Raw genomic sequence first — 25,969 nt, 5'->3', positions numbered from 1 at the left:
AGAAGGCACAGCTACCATTTGGAAAAAAAGACAAGTTTTCTGTTATTGGCTGTTTAAGAAGTCTGATTTGCTGGAGTTGATTTACTGCACATTTATTGCCACAAGCGATACAAGTCGCTTGTGGTAAGCTGAGTTTTTTTCATCAACTACTTTCATACATCTTCTGTTAGCCAGGGATTGGAAAGTGGATGCAATGAATGGATGTAATGAAGGATGAATGCTTTCATGCTACTGTGGATGATTTATGTGACTCACTCACTGCAGGTGTCTGGATCAGAAGAGTAGAAGCAACAGTCATGCGTTGGGAAAGAATAGTAGTAGTTCTGGAGATCAACCCACTTTGTACCTTGTAGTGCCAGAGGAAACGAGGTTGGATGTGGTCAGAGGAGGGCATTCTGTGAAATTGGAACCTTACACAAGATTGCAATCTGAGTTGCCGAGAGGAGAGGTAACCTCTACAGTGTCTAGAAGGAGAACTAGTTAAAAAAAAAAAAAAAAAATCACTGGCATTGGGAAAGTGGAGGGGATTATCTGCAATTCAGGTAGGTGGCGGCACGATTTTCATTAGATCATTAGCAAAAACTTCTGCATGTCCAGCTTTATCAGTAGTATTAAAGAAGAGCAACCACTTAGTTGTAGACATTCAGGTCACCTAGGATGATCACTTCATTGTCTGGACTAATTGGGGCAAGGAAACTTTCGGCCAAAAGGAAGTCAAAAGCAGGAGATTCTAAATCTGGCAGGCAATGTCAGAACATACAAAGGCACAGATGCCATCTTCATGGTGAAATGAATCATAAAAAGTATAATTTGGGCATTGAAGGTGAACTGTGATTGATGTAGGTGCAATTTGAGTTCTGTTAAGAGAAGGTCTGGTTTGGATGTCTTCAAGTGGTGATGAACTTTGTTTATGTTAGAATTTATGCTATGAATGTGGAAATGATTTTCTTCCCCTTTTTGGTTGGGATCCTGGTATGTTTGCAATACTGTTTGATTTTTTTGGATGAACTGGTTGTTGAGGGAGATTTATTTTGTTCACACTATTGCCTATTGTTGTTGGTCTGTTTCATTTTTGATTTATTAGATGAAAGTAAAGAACAGAGGAATGCAATGGGGAGATACTCATGAACACGATAACATTACAGAGAGTGACCAATCGCCATTCTATGGCCTCAACAGCATCTGCCACATACCATTACTTGGACTCCCTTATCAGGCATGACCTGCAGGGTATGTGGCAGCAGGATTATGCATCAATCAACTGGGAAGCCTCCTGACTCGTTACTGACTGGTTCAGACCAGTGTAGAATCTGATGGCTGCCTTGCGTTACCACCATTTTAATTGCTGTACCTTTGAAACAAGGACGGACTGGGTCTCTAATTATGTCACGCATGCCCTTGAAGAATATCACTCATACTGCATGGAGAAGAGAGGGGAGAGGACAGAAGCTGGAACCTTTGCTATGGAGGGCAAACATAGTATTCGCCACTTCAGGTCCAAAATAAACAGGGTGGTGGTGTTTCACTGGGTGATGGTGTCATCCACCACCTAGTGGGCAAGCACCAGGGCCCGTTTTGTGGACACAGGCCACACCATAGGAAGGTGGGGTTGGCTTGATAGGGAGAGACTGTATATTGTGCATCCCTGCCCATCAGTGGCCCAATAACTATAGCAAGGCTTCCAACTGAACAGGAGACAAGCTTTCTTCTGGTGGCCTTTATGGAATCAGATTTAGAACTGCAGATGACTATTTAACATCTGTTGTATGCTATGGCATAGGCACAGCATGAAGCTGGGAATATTGAGGCGAGTAACCTGCGATAAGATGAATGTTTTCTTCAACTGCTTTGATACATTTTGTGTTGGATCAAGGAATGGAAAGCAGATGAAGATTCAGCAGAACATGAAGGTTATCACCAACTAGAATAAGCAGAAGCCATAGTCAAACCAAGAAAAGAAGTAGATATTCTGGAGATCATCCCATTTAGCACCTTTGTAGTACAGGAGGATATGAAGTCAGGAGTGGTTTGAGGAATAGCATCCTGTGACAGAGGAGACTTGTACAAGACTGTGGTTTGAGTTGCCGAGAAGAGAGGTGACCGTCTAGAAGGAGAACTCATTAAAAAGAGATCCAGATTACAGATGTGAAGAGAGTTATCAGGAATTCATGCAGGTAGATGTACAATTTGTGTTAGGTTATTACTTATGGCAAAGATTTTTGCCTCTCATCCAGCTTAGTTGGTGGTTAGAAAAGGGGAGCCAATTAGAATTATGGATATTGAGGTCACCTAGGGAGAGGACCTGACAATTTGAATGGCTGGATTGCAGATGATCAATCATGGAGAGGAATGTCAAGAGGTGCCAGTGGCTATCAGTCTGGAGAATGGTAAATGCAGCAGATGAATATTACTAAATAGGGCAAGGAAACCTCGAATCAGAGGTCAAAAGCAAGGGATTCTAAATTAACGATCCTCAGGCATGCAATGTCTGATCTCACAAAAGTACAGGTGTCACTCTTGTGGCAAAAGGAATTGTAAAGTGTTGTAAATTGGAGATGGACAGTAGTGGATGTAGATGCTATTTGACAGAGTAAGACCACACATCTAACTCTGTGAAGAGTAAGATGTGTTGTCTGAATCACTAAGCGATGGTGAATGTCATTTATGTTGGCATTAATGCCACAGATGTTAGTAAAGTAGATGTGAAAATGAGTTTTTAATAAAGAGATTCTGGCATGGCTTGAATGTTGTGATTGGTTGTGTTGTGTCTTTTTTGTTGGGATTAGTTTGTGAGGGAGATCCTCTTTTGTCCCAGTGTCGCTGTCATTGCTTATATGATTTATCATTAGTTCATTCATGGCTAGTAGAAGGATAAGGTGGGGATGTGCAGTGAGGAGATACTTTCGGACATGACATCCATACAGAGAGTGACCAGTCTCCCTGCCATAATGTGACCTTGAAGTGCCTCCCACATACCACTGCTCAGACTCCCTCTCCAGATATCATCTGACAGAGTATGTGGCAGTGGAATTATGCATGAGCTTACTTGGAAGCCTTCTGACTCATTACTGATAGTAATGAGTCAGAGGTACACTAACACTGTACACTAACTGTAGGCCAGCAGTTGTTTTAACTGATACCATCCAAATGGAAGAGATCGTTATTATTATTATCTAAGACCTCCAGGGGGTCAAGGACTCATTGAGGGAGGCTATGAATCACCCAAACCAACTGCCATCTTCTTCTTGAGTATTCTGCAATTGAGCAGGTTCTTCTCTTAGTAGCAAAAAACTTTCCTTCCACTCTTCTGTTCTGAGTCTTCTCTTTCAAGGTTGTGTACCTGTCTCTATTCAGCATGTCATCTAGCATTGTTTTCCTTACTCTTCCTCTGGATCTTTTCGATGACATCTCTGATGATTCCATTCCCTCTCAGAATGTCATACCTTCCCTTAAATTCATACACACTAGATGCACTCACTATCCCTAAAGGAAAACTATTCCACTCACTCACTGCTCTGTGAGGGAAAAACTTAGCTCTTACCCCTTTCTTGACTGCAAATAAATTTAACTTCCATGGATGCTCCCATGTTCTCTCCCCACCTTCCATATAACAAAAAATTTCATCAGTTGAAATGCTATAACACCCATTCAAAAGTTTATAGACCTCTATCATATCACCTCTCTTTCTCCTGTTAACCAGAGTCTGCAATCCACATACCCACAATCTGTCCTCATCATCTAAATCCCTCAATCCGGATATAATCTTTGTAACTCTTCTTTGCACCTTTTCCACAGCTTCTTTATCCCCCTTGAAACCCAGGAGACCAAATCTGCACACAATAATCCAGATGTGGTCTTATCAAAGCCTTATAAAGAGGCAAAATTAATTACTTATCCTTACATGTCAAGGTTCACTTCAACATTGCAATTATCCTCTGAGTTGTATTTGCAACTTTTGCTATGTGACCTTTGAACTTCAAATTATTATCCATCAATATGCCAAGATCCCTTGCCTCCTCAGTTTCTTGTAGCATAATCCTGCTAATGTAATATGCTGGAAATCTCATCACTCCAAAGTGCATAACTTTACACTTACTAACATTACACTGACAGCCATTTTTGTTTGCCCAAATTTCCAGCCTATTCAAATGATGAATATCAGTAGTATCCCTGATTGCCCTGCCTATGGTTCTGGGTATCAAGGGTATCACTCACACTACACATAGAACGGTGAACAGAGACTCAGAGGCAAAATCTGTAGAAATATTGACTGATTCAGACAGAAAGTGAAATTGTCTTCAAGGACAAAAAAAAAATCACGAATTCAAGGTAGTTTAAAGAAAATAAGAAATCATATTAAAAGTTCCAAGAAAATAAGTTTGTAAGTTAACGTGTTAACTTCTTTGCATGTTACAGAACCCACAGTCAACAAAAGATAAGAAATGGAAGAATATGTAACAAAAATAATTAAGATTGATCAAGATGTCAAGAACTGAATATAAGGATTAGATGTCTAGAGTACTTACTTGGAAAAATTATTAAATGAGATAACCAGCAACAAAACAGATAGAAAATGTCAAGGAGAAATCTAGTCGTGAATATATTTTTGTAAGTAGGAAAAAAAACTGTCAGTAATTTAAAATGAGGAAAGGTGGCTGGAGTAGATTATATATGGTCTAATCAAAACAATCCAGACACTCCTTCATAGTAGTAGATAGGGCTATATACATCACATCCATAGCTCATGCAGGTATGAAAGGAAGCATATGATCTTGCAATCTTCGTAGACAAATAATATTAACAGTAAAATGGGTAACTCTGAAGAGCTCAGTGACTTTCGATTTGGTACTATCATAGGATGCCACATTTGTAACACCTCAGTTTGGGAAATTTCTGCCCTGCTGCAGCTCTACCAATCAAACTATAAGTGATATTATTGTGAAGTGGAAACACCTAGGAGCAAAACAACAGCACCATCATAACCTAGAAGGGCAAATAAAATCAATCAGACCACTGAAACACAGAGGCAAAAATTACCTTACTCGGATGAAACAGTTACTGAGTGTTCCAAAATGCTCCTGCAAGCAATGCCTGTACCACAACTGTTTGTTGGGAGCTGAAGAATATGGATGTCCATGGCTGTGCAGCCACACATAAGCCTAACATCAACATGGGCAAAACCAAGCATCAGGTAGAGTAGTGTAAAGCTCATGGCCATTAGATTCAGAAGCATAGGAAATGCATTCTCTGAAGTAATGAAACATGTTTTGCCAACTGGCAGTATGACAAATAGTCTGGGTTTGGCAGATAACAGGAGAATGATACCTGCCCAAATGTGTTGTGCCAATTGTGAAGTTTGGTGGAGGAGGCATTGTCTGTTTCTTATGGTTCAGGCTGGAGCCGTTAGTTCCAGTGATGAGGAATCTGAAAAGCTGCAGCTTATATTCCATTAAACTGAATTAATTGACAATTCTTTGTTTCCAACTTTATGGCAATAATTCAGTGAAGGCCTCTCTCCTGTATCAGCATGACAATGTTCCATCTGCAAAGCAAGGTCTGTGCAGGAATGGTTGGAGGAGATGGGTGCTGAAGAACTTTACAGGCCTGCACAGAACACAGATCTTCTCAATCTAACAAAGACCTGTGGGATTAATTGAAGTGCCAACTGTGAGCTAAGCTGAATCCTCTGACATTAACGAGCAACCTCACTAATGCTCTTCAAGAATAGAAGGAATTACTGCAGCAACATACCAAAATCCAGTAGAAAGTCTTCCCAGAAGGGTGAGGGCTGTTATATTAGAAAAAGCATATCAATACTGTTTTAGAGTGAAAATGGGAATGAGCAGACATCTGGATAGTTTTGATTAGATAATGTATTTGACTCTAGTTATGAAGAAAATTAAGAGATTTGAACAGATGACATCGATGGGAGAAAAAAGATCGAAAGGAAAACTATTATTAGACTACTACTATATTATAATTTAAGAGAATGTTTAGAAAAAAGCTAATCTAAGAGAGTTAAAATTAATTAGGTTAATTAACAACAATAACAGTCAATGAGACTTTTCTTCTTCCTCACATCTTCTCTTCATGAGAATCTGTGCACATTTTTATATTGGAACATGGCGTTAGTAATAACAATTTCATGTCATGAGCAGAAATCTAGCAGGTACTTACCATTATTATTAGTTTTGCTCATTTCTCCAAATTTTCCCAAAATATTCTATGCCTGGTAATAATTTTCTACTCAGCTGTTTAGATCCCCAACAAGGACCGACTTTTCCTTTTCATTGTGTCTTTTTTCATGCCTCAAAAAATTCCTACTTTTTCCTTATTAGAATCTTCTGTATGGCTATAAACACAAATAAGTCTCATTGTCCAGTTTTCTATTCTGATATTTGTCGACATCACCTATTTGATATTACTTGCCATCAAGGAGATTTATCCTCATATTTAGTGTTTAATATTATAGCTACTCCTACTGTTCTCTGATCATTACTTCCTGAATATAACATCTTGTATTGTTGCTCATTTGTTTTTATCTTCATTATTTCAGTAACACCTATTATGTCGATCTGGTTCTTATCCAATGCTTCTGCTAGTTCCGTTTCTTTTCCATTGATGTTTCTTATGTTGATGGTGTCAATCTTTGCTGATGTTAAGTTGGGGTTGGGTTTGTTCCAGTAGCTGATTTTTTTTTTTGTTGTTCACCCTGATTCCTTCATGAAAAGAATGATGGCCTTGTTTAACCAGGCAACACCTCCCAGCATGAGATTCCGTCATTTTAAGTTATAGTTTAAGCCAATAATACAATTTGGTCGACTAAATCTCAAATTTCTAGCACATCCTTGTTCATTCAGTATCCAATTCTCTTTTGGGTATCCAGGTAGATACCCAACAGGGTGCATCAGAAGGCAAGGAATGGACATCAGTTCAGAGGTTCTGCTCAGTTCTCTGCATTCTCCAAAAGGCCATGTGGAGGTCTCCTCCCAGTTATCCAGCCTTGACTCTTAAGAACCCTATTGATTCTTTTATTGTAATTTTATTTTTTGTTCCATTGTTGTTATTGTACTGAGGATGCCTATGATACTTCGATGAAAATTTTACAGCTAATAAACTTAATTTATGCAAGTTTTAAGTTTCCATCTTTAATTTTTCAATGTCACCTTATGTAGTCTGATCAACAGCATTCATCTTAAAAAAGGTAGCATATTCTATGTAAAGTGTACTCTCACAGAAATTAAAGAATAATATTCCATACCCGAGAATATCAAACACAAAATTTCAGACTGTTTTAAGATGTCTTTACATTATAACTTCATCAACAGAGAAAATCAGCAAATTGAAGATCAATTTTATAACTACATACAAGTCCTTTCCACTATACAGCATTTGAAGGTGTGTTCAGTCCCAGTATTCAGACTTTAAAATACAATTTTAAAAAATCAATCTAAACAATCATCTAAAAAATTGCCTCTGCATCAGGTTTTTAGCATACCACCCCAAACGAAAACAGCATTCTATGATTGTGCAGATTTGCGATTTATGCAATGTTAAGAAATGCCATCATCATCAAATTCCTGCCATGTACCCTCAAGGGGTGTACAGGATATGATAGTACTACATGAAAAATTTACATCATTACTAACTTCCTATCTACAATTTTCCTCCAAATCAGCCTGTTACTTGTCAAAACTACAACATTATCAGATCTTATATTTCTATCGTTTAAGGTAATTTGTACTGTATTAATCCACCTATATCTTGGTCTTCCTCTGGGTCGTTTTCCTGCCAACCTGGCGGAGAACACTTGTATGGCTAATCTTTCCTCGCCCATTCTGTTTAAGTGACCATACCACCTGAGATTAGCTCTGCTAATGCATTTCTGGATGCTGACAATGTCAAGTTCTTTCCTAATATCCTCGTTTTTAATATGATATTGCCATTGATGCCATCTGTTCACGCCTCTAATCTTTCTCAGGACTCTCATATCTGCGGTCTCTAGTCTTTGGTCGTTTTACTTCTGACCCAGCTTTCAGAATCCATAAGTTAAAACTGGTTTGAACACTGTCTTGTATACAGCTAATTTAGTGTTCCAACTAATTTCTATCTCATTCCATATGAATTTATTGAACTGACTTCCTACCATACCAGCTTTGTTGATTCTATTGTCTATTTCCATATTTAATTTACCATCTTCACTAAAAAAAAAAAAGAAAAAAAGCCTGTGTAGCTCAGTGGATGTAGCGTTTGCACACCACGGCACTTGGCCGCACGAAGGAAGACTTGGTTTCGAGTCTAGTCGGCGACTAGAGGAAATTTTTCTAAGCCTTTTTTCGACCGGTTCCCGAGTTAGTCGATCTCTGGCAAGAGCATGCGGGTTTTTCCTCCCAGAAACTCAAGAAAATCGACCGTAGAACCCACATTATTTCAGACATTAAATACATTGTGTTAGGGTTAGGGACCACTCTCTTCACTGTGTACTGCTTAATTAGTGATAGCTTTGGGCCATCTATCACTGATTGGTACCAGTGGAGGTTGAACTGCCCACTCAGTCTCCAAAAGTTAGATAGGGCTAAATGGCCTCGCCTACTCTAGTATACAGGAATAAAAAGGCGTTAGCCGATTTTTTTTTTTTTTTTCCTTCACTAAAAATCGTGCCTAAGTAGCTGAAATGTTTTACTTGTTCCACAGGTTCTCCATTGACAACACAGCTGACATTTTCAATGATTCTGCCTATTTTCATTGTCTTTGTCTTTTTATTGGTGACCTTCATACCATATCTATTACAACAGTTATTCAATTTAGTCAGGGAATCTTGCAGACTTGTAGCGGATTTATTTAGAAGTATAACATCATCTGCATAAAGCAAAGAGCTGACATTAACATCTCTAATTTTGATATCATGTTTAATAACACTTTCCTTCATAACGTAATCCATATAAATAATAAATAACAGAGAGGGATAATGTACATCCTTGTCTCACACCAGATTTAACATTAAACCATCTTCCTGTACTTCCTTCAATTCTAACTGCTCACTTGCAACTCAAATAAAGACTAAGTATTGCTTGATATAATGCCCCGTGGACACCATATAACTGTAGCGTATTGAATAACTTTTCTCTTGGCACACCTTGTCATATGCCTTTTCCAGATCGACAAAACTTAAATACAGATCTTTGTTATATTCCCATGCGTTCTCAACTATTTGTCGTAAAGTGGAGATCTGATCCTGACAGCCTCTATTTAGCCTGAATCCAGCTTGTTCTTCACCAAGCTTTTCTTCCACAATTCTTCTCAACCGTTTCTCAAGTATACTTGCATAGAACTTACCAGGAACACTCAGTGGGAAAATACCTCTGTAATTCTCACATTCAGTTTTATTTCCATTTTTATACATGGGTACTATTCGAGCTCTACTCCAATCATCGAGAATTCGTCCCTTTGTCCAGGCTTTCTGGACTATGCAGTGCAGCCACTGTAAGATGGTTATACCACCATACTTCAGCATTTCTGGTCGAATATCATCTACTCCTACAGCCTTTCCACCTTTCAAGCCTTTGATAGCTTTTTCAACTTCAAGTATGGATATGTATTCCTGTATGCCTGTTGAGTGTTTTTTTACCACTGTGCTATCACTTCTTGTTTCATTTAGCAATTTTTCGAAGTAGATATCTTTTTCTCCCGCTTTCATGTCATCTTTGTCATCTCTAAGTCCTTTTACAGCACTTTTTCCTCATTTCTAAGCTTCTTCAACAACCTCCAGAATATTTTGCCACCTTCTTGATATTTATTTTCTATGTTCTTGCCAAAGTCCTCCCATGACTTTTGTTTAGCCAGTTTTACAGTGTTTCACTTTCTTACATATGTCTCTGTATTCTCTAAGAGCACAAGCTGACTTATTTGCCAGGAACTTTTGATATGCTTTCTTCTTTTCCTTCACTGCCTCTTTGACTCCTGTGTCCACCATGGAGTTCTGATTTTTCTATCCTTGCAGACAATCTCACCACATGCCTCTCTGGCTGAATCAATCAGGGTTTTCTTCAAGACTTGCCACTGAATCTCCATGGTTTGCTTCCCATTCTCAAACTCTTTCATTTTTTCATCTTTGTGTATTTTAGTCTACAGTTCACATCTGAGAGTTGCTCAACTTTTATTCGTTTTAAAACTTTCTTACATGTTATTCTTCTCAATATGAAATTCAATTTTATCCTGCTCAAGACTAAATAGTGATTACTTCTAATTTCAAATTCTCTGTACACTCTGGTGTCCTGTACCAGAGACAAAACATCACTATCAACAATCACATGGAGAGAAGAGTCAATGAGACTTTTCTTATTCCTTGCCTCTTCTCTCCATGTGAATTTGTGCACATTTTTATGTTGGAACATGGTGTTAGTAATAACCCGTCCATGTCCTGAGCAGAAATTCAACAGGTATTTGCCATTATTATTAGCTTTGCTCTTTTCTCCAAATTTTCCCAAAATATTTTTGTATGTCTGACAATTATTTCCTACTCTGCTATTTAGATCCCCAACAAGCACCAACTTTTCCTTTTTCACTGTGTCAGTTGCTTTCTCTAAAGCCTCAAAAAATTCCTCCACTTCTACCTTAGTAGAACCTTCTGTGCGACCATAAGCACAAATAAGTCTCATTGTCCAGTTCCCCATTCTGATATTTGCACACATCACTCTACTTGAGACTACCTGCTATTCAAGAAGATTAGCCTTGTATTTAGTGTTGAATACTATGGCTACTCCTTTTCCTTGATCGTCATTGCCTGAATATAACATTTTGTATTTATTGCTCAGAAAAATCTCACCAGTTTTTGTCTTTTTTGTTTCAGTCACCCCTATTATGTCGATCTGGTACTTATCTAATTCCTCAGCTAGCTCCATTTCTTTGCCATTCAGGCTTCTTATGTTGATAGTACCAATCTTTAACTCTGGTGATGTTAAGTTGGGGTTTGTTTTCAGATTTGTTACAGTAGCTGACTTTTTGCTGTTTGCCCTGGTTCCCTGGCAAAAACAATGGGGCTCTTATTTAACCGGGTGACATCCCAGCCGGCATGAAATTTTGTCATGTTGTACCATCATTTTGTATTTTGGTTTAACCAATAAGAATACAATTTGGTCAGCTAAATCCCAAATTGCCAGCCCATCCTCGTTCGTTCAGTATCCAGGTTGCTCAACAGGGTGCACCACAAGAAAGTGAGGATTGGACATTAGGTCAGAAGCCCTGGTCGGTTCTCTGCATTCCTTTAAAGGCTATGTGGAGGTCTTCTCTCAGTTATACAGCTTTGACCCTTAAGCACCCCTGTTAAGAAATGTACAAGTGAAAAGTAATGTTCTGAATGGAAGATGACATCAAATTTTTTGGCAGGATGAAGAAGCTCTGAATATGATATGTTCATGACAGGAAAGGTTAGAAATGTAGTTAACCTCAAAGAAGAAGTCTGACCCTAATTAGAGATCTAATTATCAGCAAAAGTAAAGAGTGAAGCAGTATCTTTCTCATGATAATCAAGATAGGACCACGTTGGCAGCATTAGAGTTCTCAATATTATTCTCACCTCCCACATGACCAGGTGAGCACTGTTTAAGACATTCGTAACAAAGACTTCAATCTTCTGAGACTGTAATCAGCTGAATGAGGAAATGGAAGGAGATATGCTGACATGTGGTCAATGAGAGATATAAAGATAAAAAAATGTGAGCAAAGCACAGTCCCAAGGTATCCATTGATTGATGGAGAAATATGAAAATAAGGTACCATCCATTATAATATCCAGTGAATAATCAGAAAGAAAACTGGTATCCTAATTGCAAAAGACCGAAGGAAGATTATATGATGGTAGTGCAGAAAATCTCTTGGATCCTAATGAATGACCTGGCAATATCAAGTATGACCACATGACCAAATTGCCTATGTAACCAAAAGTGGATGAGATGGTTAGGAAATGTGATGTAGAATCCATATTGGTGATTACTAATTAATCAATGAGCCTTCAGATAGTGAAGAAGTTGGCTGGTTATGGCTTTCTTGATTGTCTGAGAGGACTGAGGGTAATGGATGAATCTAATTCATCCCTCTTTTTAGGGATGAATTAGATATAAGTTTGTAATATAATGCAATTATTATATTACATTTGCTTGCATTTATTTAGACATTACATAAAACTAGAAGAGATTACAAATTAATTTTAATGAAAAAAGAATAGATACATGACACATTAATCAAATTATAAACATAAGCAGCACACACACACACACAAAAAAAAAAACTCATGTATTACACTTAGCGAATCCCATAACAAAAAAGAAGTGATGATGGAATAAACATGACATTGCATTTTCCTCCAACATAAAAGAAAAATTTACTTGTTACTAACCTCAGTTAAAAACATAAGGTGAAATATAGCTTTTGATTTTTTTATGTAACATTTGAAACTAGGGAGATCTTTCTTCGCATGCACTGTCTTCTTTCTCAAATGACAGTGTTGAGGATGTGAAGGAACCGTAGAAGGGCATTATTAAAGTAACTTTCATAATGCCTAGTGCCTCATTCTTCATTATTCAGGTTTATGTATTGGGTGGTAATCTCAAGAAAGATGATTTTACTGTTCGAATAATTAAAAGAAAATCAATCTTCAGAGATACATAATCATAGAGGTCAATATGGTTAGTGGAATATGAAAATGGTAAATTTAGAGAGCAAATGAAAGAAAGAAAATGTAATTAATAGCAAAGAAATTTTGAACTAGAGTATATCATAAAGTGGGAATTCTAAGTTCAGTAGTTAGATTTTTTGCAAAAAGGAATTATACAAAACAGTTTGGATATCTGCCTGATATCCAAATGCTGAAATGCTGAAGATGTTGGATGAAGTTGTATGAAAAATAACAGATAAGTCTTCTAGATCTTTATGAATGAAGTAGTGGCATACATTATTTAAATTTCAATTGACACTAATGAATGTTAGAAAAATTAATACAAGATTTTTTTGTTGTTTATGTATAGACTTATACTGTTTTTATCTTTTTTTTTGTGATTTTTTATAATTTAATTTTTATGATTGTTTTGTATATTTTATGGGAAAACTTTCAAATGTGATAACCTTTTTTGGATAACTTCTAGCCATAAATTAGACAGTCTACATGGTTGGCTGAGTGGCTATGAGCTTCGCAACCATATGCCTGGGAAAGGAGTTGACATGGAGAGTTTAGGATCTTTCTCAGACATAGCCAAGTTAGCTGTTCTTGGACGTGGACTGCAGGGATTTTCTTACCAGTTTATCTGGCATTTTTATTCCTGCAAGCAGGCAAACTGGCCCCGTGAACACACGCAGCTACAGCCATAGAATATACTGGGAGGCATAGGGCTAGCTCCATAACAGGCCAATAGGCCTGATACAAAAAAGGAAGAAGAATAAACTAGACAATTAAGGGGCAAAAGGATTATTCACTAACTGGTCAGGAAGCCTCTTAAACCAAACCGTTAGGTTTAGTCCTGTATACTATCTGGAGGCCAAAACTTAAATAACTGCTTTACTGCTGTATTCATTAACAGAGGATGTATTATCTTTTAGTTAATTACAGTATAGTAGGCATGTCCTTGAATAGTGTTACCTGCACTGCATGTAACAAAGGGAAAAGAGAAAGCAGACCCGCTCTGGAGACCAAACAAGGCAACAGTCCCTTCAGGATTCTAATTAGAAAGGAGGTGTTTCATTGGACAATGAATTACCTGCCAGTTAGAAGTCCAGCTGCCATTTCTTTACCTTCCACACCCATCTTCCTTCAGCATGGCCTCTTTCGTCAAATGAAGCTAGCTTAAGTAAAAGAAACTATATAAACTGCATATCACCACACAATCAATTAGTGGCCTACAATTTGTACCAATTCTCTATGTAACATTAACAAACTTGTCCACTACAGCACAGTTTAATGGCTGTTAAGGCATCTACTTAATATATTTTCTTGTTTTAGTAGTGCAGTCAAGAATAACATCAAATATTGATTGGAAAACCTCGGTTTATATCTTGTATAGGATGCAAGAAATATCAAGGATGTGAGGGACTTTCTTTCATGAAAGTTAGGATTCTCAACCCCCTTTCAACACACACAATTTTGAAAAAGAAATAAAGCAGAAAGAGAATACATTCACCAAGAGATGCATATTACATATCATATAACAAAGATATATGATATGTAATATACATCTTTTGATGAATAGTTCATAAAATGCCAAGTTAAAAGGTTGTAACAGGTTCCTTGAGCCATAATAAAAGAAGATGGAACGGGATTAGATTAGATTAACAGAACTTTCAGAATATTCTGTTTATCAAGAATAAACAGAATTAAACATATAACAAACAGTTACAAACTTATCTTTTCTATGGGGAAGAAAATGAATAATTTCATATTGCTTGCTATAGCAAGTGCCTCCATCAGTTGTTTTGACAATGCCCTTTGAGTGGAGAAATCTGGTTGAAAATCTTGTCTATGATACAAAGAACCTCAATGAAGACTTTTTATCTGAAGGTAAATGACGCATTCTCATACAGAAGTGGCAGGGTTTATTCTTCCAGAAACTCTAGTTTGTCATCCTGCAATGAGTCAAATTTTGGTCAGTACAAATACAGGACACTACTGGAATAAGGATGAACAACTGTTGTAATAGGTTTCACGGTATAATAAGAACACAGATGGTTAAGAAAATAACTATTTATTAACTTAAAGCTAATATTTCGCTAGTATTATATCCAGCATCTTCAGAGCACACAGCACAAAGTTTGTTACAAATGTAAGACAACCACAATCCGGTGTAACAGTAGGGGCTAGTATAAGTGATTGCAGCGTGCAACACAAGACTAAAGTCCTAATATGGCGCCATCTAGGTAAAAAAAAAAAAAATAAAATAAATAAATAAAATAATCAAAGTTTTGAAATAGTAGTCCAAAAAATTCAAATTGAAAAAATATAAATTAAAAAATATTAATTTGGTTGAAATTACTATACGGAAGCGAAACATGGACCATGAAAAGGAAAGATGAAAAACGAATTCAAACAACAGAAATGAAGTTCCTTAGAAAAACAGCTGGATATACCAAGTGGGACCACAAAACAAATGAAGAAATCTTACAATCCCTAAAAATCAAACCAATTAATTACTACATAAGACAGTATAAACAAAAATGGCTAGAACATTTAAATCGAATGGACAACAGCAGACTACCAAAAATAGTATACAGATACAAAATAAGTGGGAAAAGAAGAATCGGAAGACCAAGAAAGAGATGGCATGAGACCGGAACAGGCCACATGGCCTATATTCCATGATAGGCAGAAGAAGAAGATTAATTTGGTCTTAGGATGACTGTCTCCCAAATCTTTATACATTTATACTTGTTAAGGTTTGGAGTATGTTTTAAGGCTTCTGTGCATTACTTTTGTTTCTTTCCAATTGATTCTGTGTGCAGGGGTATCCAAAGCATGGTCTGCCAGACCCGACTTACCATAGCGAAAGTGTCAGATATATTTTTTGTGTTCACTGAGGCGGATGTCCACATTTTTTCCTGTCTGTCCGTAGTAGGCTTGATGGCAAGAACAGGGCACTTCATAGACACCTGGATGTGATAAAGGAGTGCATTTGTCCTTGGGTGAACGGATGAGAGTTGCTAATTTTATATAAGGTTTAAATACTGTGCGTAGTTGGTGTTTGCTAAGCACCCTAGATATCTTTTCAGATGTGCCTTTAATGTATGGGATGGTGATGGTTTTGTTGTAGTCTTCTGTGGTAGATAGAGGGGATTTATGGGTAGCATTTAGTATGATATCTATTTTGTGGGGATTATAACCATTGATTAAGAAGGTTTGACGTAGGTGAGAAAGTTCAGCAGTGAGAGCAATGTCATTGGAACAGATTGCTCTAGCTCTATGGGTTAGTGTTTTTAAGATACCATATTGTTGAGAAGGGTGATGGTGTGATTGTTTGTGTAAGTATCTCCCTGTATGTGTGGGTTTTCTATAAACCGAAAATGATAAGGAACCTTCTGGAAGACGTGCGATCAGTGTGTCCAAGAAGGGCAGGCAATCATTGGCTTCTAGTTCCATTGTAAAGTGGATTTTAGGGTGCTGACTATTTAGATGCACTAAAAATGTATTCAATGTGTCTGGGACAGCTATGGGTTCACCCCTTTCTCCCCCCTTAGCCCACTTCTACATTGAACATCTGGAAAAATTAGCTATCAACACAGCCACTCTCAAACCTAGTCTCTGGCTATGCTATGTTGACGATATGTTTGCTATTTGGCCACATGGCCCAGACACATTGAATACATTTTTACTTAGATGGCGCCATATTAGGACTTTAGTCTTGTGTTGCACGCACCATATGCCTGGGGAAGGAGTGTCCCTGGTTCGATTCCCGTTGTAGACGTGAGGAATTTGAGCATCTTCCTCAGACATAGCCAAGTTAGCCAGTCTTGGGTGCGGTCAGTAGGGTTTTTTCTGTGAGTTTATCTGGCGTTTTTCATCCCGCAAGCAGGCAAACCGGCCCCCCGTGAGCATACGCCTCTACAGTCAAAAATATACCCCCCCCCCCAGCGGCAGACCAGGCGACGGGTCGGTTGGGAGTAGTACTAACAAGAATTCGCATCTAAGTAACACGTGGACACTGCATAGGAAGCGGGAATAACGCGTAGAAGAAGAAGTCTTGTGTTGCACACTGCAATCACTTATACTAGCCCCCACTGTTACACCAGATTGTGGTTGTCTTACATTTGTAACAAACTTTGTGTTGTGTGCTCTGAAGATGCTGGATATAATACCAGCGAAATATTAGCTTTAAGTTAATAAATAGCTATTTTCTTAACCATCTGTGTTCTTATTATACCGTGAAACCTATTACAACATGTCTGATGAACACATAAGCCTATCCACGCGTATAGGATGAAAAACTATTTATCAGACTTGGTTTCATATTTGATGGTACAGTGTTGGTCTAAGCATGAAAGAGGAAGGAAGGCTTGTTATAGCTCTTAAATATCATTTAGCATTGTATCTTTATTTAATTTAAAAAAAAAAAACAAAGAAAAGAAAAAAAAGTCATCTTGCCTCTCTACAGACAGCAGCTATTTGTCCTTCATCCATACATGTTTCTGTAACCACATCTGTAAGAGAACCACCAGCCAAATATTCCATAACAACCTGTAGGTGAAAAAAAAAGAAGATTAAATGAGGTATTTCAAAACTCTTTAAAACTACAGAAGATATTCATATTTTACTGACCATTAAACTTTACATCATAAAAAGAAATAAATACAATAAAAAACTATTGCAAAAGTGCTTTTTCTAATACTAGTGTGACTATTAATTCTTGTAGAAAGGCTTAGCAACACATGATTATTAAATTAAAAGAAACTTTAATAAACACTTCCTATTCGGCAATGTCACATTGCTATCTTCATGGGAACATACAAATATGGCACGTGCACGCAGGCACTAAAAAAAGCAAATGAGGTAGAAGATCAAAAACTATTGTTGTTCCTAAAGTCAAAATGGTGCCCCCTAGTGGGCTATATTGGGTTGTCTTGGCCGTTGGGCTGATGTTCTTACGATGAAAGTCTCTCAAATTTGGGGCAGTCTCATGCACCCAAATTTGTTGAGGTTTGGAACGTTTTTTTTTTTGAGCTGAGGCTGATTCTATGAGGTTATTTCTAATACCAGCATGACTATTAATTCTTGTAGAAAGGTTTATATGTTGGCAACACATGACTATTAAATTATTTAAGGAATTTACAATGTACTGGAATATTAATTAAAAGAAACTTTAATAAATACTTCCTATATTTCAGCAATGTTACATTGCTGTCTTCATGGGAACATACAAAGGGATCTCTAGGGATGAAATAGCAAACAGGTGGAGAGAGTACTTTAACAAACTCCTAAATTGTTATGAACCTGCTTAGTCCAAGTATTCAGTTTAAAACAGAATACTTATCATCCATGTCATTAGAAATATTTAAATCTTCACTAGCTGAAGTAGAGGAAAGTATAAAGCAGCTCAAAGACAAGGCACCGGTTACCTAAAGAAATAGTGAAATTTATTAAATATGGGGGAAATGAATTAACTACTCATATACATAAGCTGATAAATTTAATATGGGAAAAAGAAGAGATACAGAATGGAAAGAATCGCTAATCATTCCAATATATACAAGAGAAACAAAAATGAATGTGAAAATTACAGAGGAATTTCGCTACTGTCAGCAGGCTACAAAATTTTATCTAATAATATCCTAAAAAGAATTTCATCTTATGCTAATGAAAATATAGGTGAATACCAAGTAGAATTCCAAAGAAATAGATCTACAGTTGATCAAATTTTTACACTTGCATATACCGGGGGAAAAAAAAAGAGGGGGATATACTCTGCAGGTGCATATTTTATTTATAGAAAAGGCATTTGGGGAGTATTAGATGAAGTAGGAATACCTCATAAAATAAATAAAAGAATACGTTTAATCAAAATTTGCATTACTGACAGCCAAAGTATGGTATTAGCTAATGGAATTAGATTGGAAACTTTTGATATTAAGACAGGATTGAAGCAAGGAGATGCTCTTTCATCCATCCTTTATTACTTCAGCAAAAATATATATTGGACAAACTGTAAAAGATAACACAAACAGAAATCTAACATTAGAATATGTAGATGATACAAACCTAGTTAGAGAAAATGCTGAAAACAGAACATTTGGAAAACTCAAAATTGCTGCTGAAGCACTGGATTACAAATCAACCAGGATAAAATTGAATGTCTAAATGTATGCAGAAATCACAAAAAATGATAAAAGCAAAAATGAGCCATATTTAAAAGTGGGGATAATAAAATTAGTATAGAAATAAAAGCTAGAATACATGCCACTAATAGATCTTATCATTTACTATCTTCTGAAATTCTATCAAGCAGAATTAAAAGAGAAATATACAGGACAATCATTAGACCTATTGTTCTATATGGAGAAGAAACAGATCATGATGCAACACAGTTAAAGATCTTGAAAATAAAATCCTTAGAAAAGTCTATGGACCTGTAAGAAATAACAACAGATGAATGGAGAAGACATCATCAAGAACTATATGAATTCTATAGATCACCACTTCTTCTAGCTAATGAAATTAGAGCATGCAGATTGAGATGGCTTGGACAAGTGGAAAGAATGGGTGAAGTGAGAGAATAGCTAAACAAAGCTTCAAGATGAAGCCTGATGGAAAGCGACCTGGAGGTAGACCATGGATTTGTTGGGGGGATAATATTTATAAAGACTTAGCTGAGATGGGAATTCAGAACTGGAATTAAAATGCTCAAGAGAGAAAGGAATGAAAAAAATTAGTACATGCAGCAAATAAACTTAAAGATTCAGCAACCTAAAGAAGAAGTTATAATAAATTATAAACATGTTTTAAAAGTTATTAAATACATTTTTAGTTATACACAAATACAATATACATACAGTAGACTTTGAGATATTTAACAAAATTAACTGAGTTACTATCTGGCTGGTTCAAGCTATTTGAATTTAAACTTTTAATGCAGTTCAAGCCATGTGGCTGGAATGCAATTGTGCTATCATCGAAATGCACCCCAATGGAGATCAGTCAATACATGCTAAGAGACTTGAAAACTTCCTTTAAATTTTTTTAGTTGTTGAAAAATTAATTGTAGAATAGACTTGCACTTAACTGCTACAATACAATGACAAAAACAAAAATTAATGGAGGAAAAGTAATCCAAATTTTAAAAACAATGCCTTGATGGCCTGACTGTTATATAGTATGTTATGTCAATAGGAAGTTAGTAAATGATTTAAACTTTTCATGTAGTACTATCATAATATCCTGTACATCCATCTCCTAAGGGTAGAAATCAGGAAACACAATAATCATATAGAAGAGTGCATCAATACATAACACAATAAAGAGAGATTTCCAGTATTGCCTATCCAATATAAACTCAAAATAGTAAACATTAAGAAAAAATATTTTAATCAGCTAGTTTCTTATGCCTTATTGTGTACACATTCAGATTTAAATTATAAATTCCAAAAAAACTTGAGTTAACAGACTGACTTCTAAAGTAACAACTGCCATGCCCAAAATAAACTTAAAACTTCATGGAACACTGTTGAACTGTCAGACACATGGCCCATTGTTGTGTTACATAAATTTATCATAATCTGATTCACAGCTCTGTAGGTTTTTAATGTATGCTGCCCAAAGCTGGTTTAAAATAAGACATTGATAAAAATTTTGTTATACTGGAGTTGGAAAATGCATTTTGGCCAAATCTTTGATTTATGCTCACAGTTGCTGAATTCAATATATGGCATTCCTGTGAATTGCCACAGTACCTGATGCTCTTCCTTAGTGGTATGAAATGCTAATCCCAATTTGTACACCAGTCATTTTTTCCATATCCGATGTGTTCTTTCTTATGAACTCTTCAGATCACCACCTGATATAGCAGTACTGCTTGCAATGAAAATTTTGTACATTCCTGAGAGGAGAATAAAGCTGTTTGGGTCAGCATCATTGTAAAACAGCTGTCTGGGGAAAATGCTATATATTTTCATATACAGTAGTGTCTCACTAATTTGAACTAATAAAAACCGTGCTCGTTCGGATTAGCGAATTTTCCCCCAAAGAGACAACAATAACTGCTGTTTAAGACAAAAATAATGAGATTCTAATGGTACATCAATTTAATTCTGTAAATAAATGAAGTACCTGATAGGGAAAAAAAAAAAAAGTGCTATACTGTAATGTAAAACTTAAAAAATAATTCGGTATACAAGTTTATTTTAGTAAAAAATTTAGTTTGTATGTACCAGTATTGTTGAGGATTTCTGATTTAATAAAATTGCATAGTTCAGTACATAACTTAATTGGGGTAAAAAATATCACTTCCTTGTACACAACACAAAAAAAGTTTCACAAAATAACACACAAAAAAAATTTTTTATTTCTTTGTAAAAAAAGTCACTAATTTTCTTTTGCTTCTTGGAAGCTAAACTTTTCAAATGCGTCTTCTCGGAGCTGCATTAGCAATAAAATTTTGTGGAATGGCATATCATTCTGCTTAGCCCATTTTATACACACATTAAAACTGTCAACTGCCTGTTGATGTTTTACTTTTTTTTTTCGAGTTCTTTATCATCATATTTATAATTTCAGCATCTGATTTGATTTCAAATTCACTTTTGGGTTCCACCTGTAATCCATTCTGTAATATCTGTTTGTGAAATTTCAACATTTACATTTATATTTTTAACCAAATTATGCATGTTTTGAATTTCTTCTTTTTGTGTATCACCATAGTTATACTGTATTGTAATAATAAGAAATAAATAATAATAGTTAAAATAATAATTATTAAATAAAAATAATAGCACCCAAAATAATACGTAATTAAACTTTTTTTTTTTCTTTTAAACCACAGTTCGGATTAGCGAGATACCACTGTATAGTATTTTCCTTAGTCCTCCTTTCCACCATTAGCGCTTTTCCTTGCCAAGCGAACATATTGGATCTACTACTTCCTGTAATATTATAACTAGATGAAATCTAGTTTTCCTCTTGTGTCTTTTCATGTATGCTATATATGAAAATATAGTACTAAGTCATGATCAGAATGAAATAGTGATATAGGAATTGCAGTGAGAGTCAAATGACCAATACCAACAGAAATTAACAGGTATGCAGAAAAAACTCCTTGTGAAAGTATAAAGGAACAAAGATAAAAATAATGATTAGCAATATAGTACCTTTATTAGAATGAAGCAAGCAAGTCTGGGTTCAGATGACTTGATTCTAGTTAAATATTTAGATTTTATAGTAAAATTTTATTCATGTAAACTACTTTAGTAACATTCTGACAACACAATATAAGAACAAAACTTATGTAATTTACTAAGCATCTCAAAAAATAATCACAATTTTAAACACAACAAACTAGTTACTCTTATCCATTCTCTTCAGGACAAACTGCATTGAGTGACACATACAGGAGTGCATAATGTGCCTAGTGATTGCAAATTAGTCTACTATGAAGAAACAAGAAGCATTAATATTTTGTCTTGAAGAACAAAGACATGCTAATCATTACAGCAAGTCAGTGCTAATAGGCCACGTGTTGTACATTGTGTTGTACTATTACAAATCTGAAAGAGTTTTGGAGTCAGCATCAGAAACAAAACATTCCCTAATCTCGATGTTCAAATCTCACCTAGTCATACATTCATCAACAAACCTGATGGTACAACATGCACCAGTGTCATGAAAAGGGTTTCCACTGTATATCAGGGAATCAAGAGAAACAATTTCAACCTCAACATAAGTGATAAAAGGCACCATCAAAATTTGAGGCATCAATGGAAAAAAACAAAACAAAAAGCACTAGCAGAGGACCTACAGAAATTTGCCTTCCTTGTTACCACCCCTCTCACATCTTCAATGGTACCAATATAACCCCCCAAGTCTTTTTATCCAACACTTGTTTAGACAACTAAGGAAAATCATATCCTGCACATCCAAAAATGTCCCACTACATGTCTCCTCTCCAGAAGGAGAATAAAATAAAAAAATTTGATTAATCTTGATAATAATAAGGCTCTAAGTTTAGATGATATTCCTTCTGCTGTGCTCGAAACTTGTGCCCTGGAGTTAATGCCCATCTTATATCACATATATAAGCTGCCACATTCATCTGGCATCTACCTAACAGCCTGGAAGCAAGTCTTTATCCAGTCTGTACCTAAAAAGGAAGATACCGTATTTACTTGAATATAACTCACTTTTTTTTTTCCAAAATTAAAGCTAAAAAATCATGGTGTGAGATATATGTGAGGATTTTTGGAAAGTAAAGTTTTCAGGAAAAAACTGAAAATGGGTATGACTTATCAAGAATCTATTCGCTATCACTACTTTCAGCCTTGAGAGCAGTTTCCTTATGTGCACCGTCAAAGTCACCTACCCAAATAGCATCATCTTCTTTCCCATTATTTCAAGCAAAAATTACCAGTAATTTACAAGACTTGAGATACATAATGAACAATCCTTCATGAATGACTAATGAGAAATGAAAGCAGAGCATAAAACAGACTGCAATGGTAGGCCAGTAGAGATAGAGCAGCTATGAAGATGCATATGATTGGTGCGGTATTAACAAAAGATCATGCAACCCAACAATTGTTGAGTTAAAATGCTAATTCTCTTCAACCAAATTCCATGATATCTGAAACTGCCATAACAATATTCACTAATATATTTCTTAGTTTTAACATGTTCACGACAGGGTGGTGTTTTTCCCATATATATCATTCTGACGGAACTTCTCATTACTGTTTGTGTACTTTGGCATCACGAGGGCAGGCTCAATTCACTTTCAACCCTTCGGTTGAATTTTATTGCTGCTTGTTTTCATGCCATTTCCACATCGAGCAGACTCTCACACACACATTATATGGCATGTTTCAATTCCTGGTAGAAATTTATTTGAAGCTAGCCTTTGTGATCTGTCTTAATGACATCTAAATTTTCAAAGGTAATCAAACAAACACTTATTTCATATAATTTAAAAATCGAACAACAGTTTTTAGTTAGATACTGTGTTTGCTGGTGCAACATGTAGTTTTGCTTGAATCTATACAGCATAGTTTCTGTGGGAGAGGATGTGATTCATTAGTTAGTGCAGTTTTTATCCCAGTTGTCTCTAATTGCACTATTTGTTGAGAATTATATTACACAGACTGCAAATGTCTCTGTACATTATACCTTATTTGGCGATACAATAAAAGTACTTGTTTTTCTTGCATATACAGTATAGTGGCTGTTGGGGAAGACATTTTTACTGCTGGGAGCGAGTTACCATCGCCCCAACATGAACACGTTTAAACTTTTTTTTTCATGTGCGAGGTATATGCAAAACTTTTTAATTCCTTTTTTCGTAAAGTAAAATCAGGGTACATGAGGGCGAGTTATATTCGAGTAAATACGGTAAAAGTCAGCCAGTAAACTATTATACAATTGCCTTCATCAGTACTCTCGAAAGTGATAGAGAGGGTTACCAACAGCCGTGGAAAAACACAGCTCATCATCAAATTCCCGATGGATATGATAGTACTACATGAAAAATTTAGCTCATTACTAACTTCCTATCTACAATTTTCCTTCAAATCAGTCTATTACTTGTCAAGACTCCAACATTATCAGATCTTATATTTCTATCGTCTAAGGCAATTTGTACCATATCAATCCACCTATATCTTGGTCTTCCTCTGGGTCGTTTTCCTGCCAACCTGGCAGAGAACACTTGTTTTGCTAATCTTTCCTCACCCATTCTGTTCAAGTGACCATACCACCTGAGATTAGCTCTGCTAACGCCTTCCTGGATGCTGACAATGTCAAGTTCTTTCCTAATATCCTCATTTTAAATATGATATTGCCATTGATGCTATCTGTTCACACCTCTAATCTTTCTCAGGACTCTCATATCTTAAAAAAAAAAAAAAAAAAAAAAAAAAAAAAAAAAAAAAAAAAAAAAAAAATCCATGTTTTATCATAGCTGTAATTTGTGCTCCAAAGAGGCTGGTTCAAAATCCTGCAAAATATTAGCTCAAATTATTTCCTGCTGGTGTTATTTATATCAACGAATAACTACTTATCTATACATATTAATGCAAGACAGTGGATTATGAGTCAATAAAAAGAGATCACTGATTAGAAAGACTGCCTTCTGGGACAGCATCAAGAATTATTAAAAAGGTTTTGGTGCACCAACCCAAACATTGCAATAGTATTCTAAATTTGAGTAACTTGGATATTTGTTGCAATGTTTGGGTTGGTGAACTAAAAACCTTTTTAATAATTCATGATGCTGTCCCAGAGGGCAGTCTTTCTAATCAATGATCTCTTTCTTTCTAGATGATGAATAGACAAGGGTGACAATTTTGTAGAGTTTGGGGAAGTTTGCTTATGCTAGCAAAGGATAGAGGTAAATATCAGTGTCTAAGTAATCTGGTCCATTTTGAGTATTATCAAGAATAAAAGAAGATGAATTGCAATCCTTTTTTTGTGTGGAGGGGGGATATGAAGGCAAAATTGTGTTTTGCTAGCACCAAACGTGACTAGGTTCTCCTTAGTCACGTTTGGTGACTAAGGAAAATCAAAGAATGGCATGACGGTACTATGTTTAAGGCAATGGTTGTAGAAGATCTTGAAGTTGGAATGTTTGGGTACTGAAAGGTTTGTCAAATTAAACTTTGCAGTACCCAAACATTCCAAATGTATCATCAGCAAAACTATGGATAAGGTTATTAATCAGTGAGAGAAAGTCATTTGCATAGAGGAGGAGAGGGAAAAAAGGGTAGACAATAGGACAAAGTCATTGGACATTCCCGCTTTAGCAGGGGATGTCCAATGACTAACAAATTCATTATCAAAACTGTAATTTTTAAAGAAATAAAATATGAAAGAAAAGATGATAGAGGACACATCATCTGTTGCTTCTTATTTCATATTATTTTCTCTAAAAAACAATAAGTTTTCAAATTTGGCCTTTATAAATTCGAAGCTTTAAAAAATACATGTGTAAATGCCAACAAATGCCTAACTACCACAACATTTCATAACTAAGCAATATGCCTAAGCCAGTGGTTCCCAAACTGTGCACCTGCACCCTGAGGTGCTGTGAAATATTCCAATATTTTCATTGAAATGACACTTAGCCCACTTGGTTTTAGAATTGGACAATTGATGTACTGATGTAATGATAAGGAGGACATCTAATGGACACTGTACAAGTTTGATTCCAAGATTTGAGAAGATGTGCAGTGAACAACAGGCTCACTCATCCTACTAATTATGATTTATTTATTCAATGATTTGATTGTTCAAAATATGTAC

The 25,969-nt window shown here is 36.0% G+C and overlaps 1 protein-coding gene across 5 annotated transcripts in view; it reads right to left on the bottom strand.

The window, feature by feature from the left end:
• The window catches only part of Pak (serine/threonine-protein kinase PAK 3-like protein), a 392,921-nt gene that overhangs the window by 53,089 nt on the left and 313,863 nt on the right, over positions 1–25,969 (bottom strand). For all 5 annotated transcript variants that reach the window (XM_090410869.1, XM_090410868.1, XM_090410867.1 and 2 more), the window contains one exon: positions 17,120–17,212. In XM_090410869.1, the coding sequence (XP_090266995.1) occupies positions 17,120–17,212 (93 nt within the window). The remainder of the gene's footprint in view (positions 1–17,119; positions 17,213–25,969) is intronic.

The sequence above is a fragment of the Typopeltis vanoorti genome, chromosome 21 (genome assembly GCF_054136105.1).
Source record: "Typopeltis vanoorti isolate ZY-2024b chromosome 21, IOZ_Tvanoo_1.0, whole genome shotgun sequence".
Classification (NCBI taxonomy): domain Eukaryota; kingdom Metazoa; phylum Arthropoda; class Arachnida; order Uropygi; family Thelyphonidae; genus Typopeltis; species Typopeltis vanoorti.
This window is presented reverse-complemented; position numbering and strand designations above follow the sequence as displayed.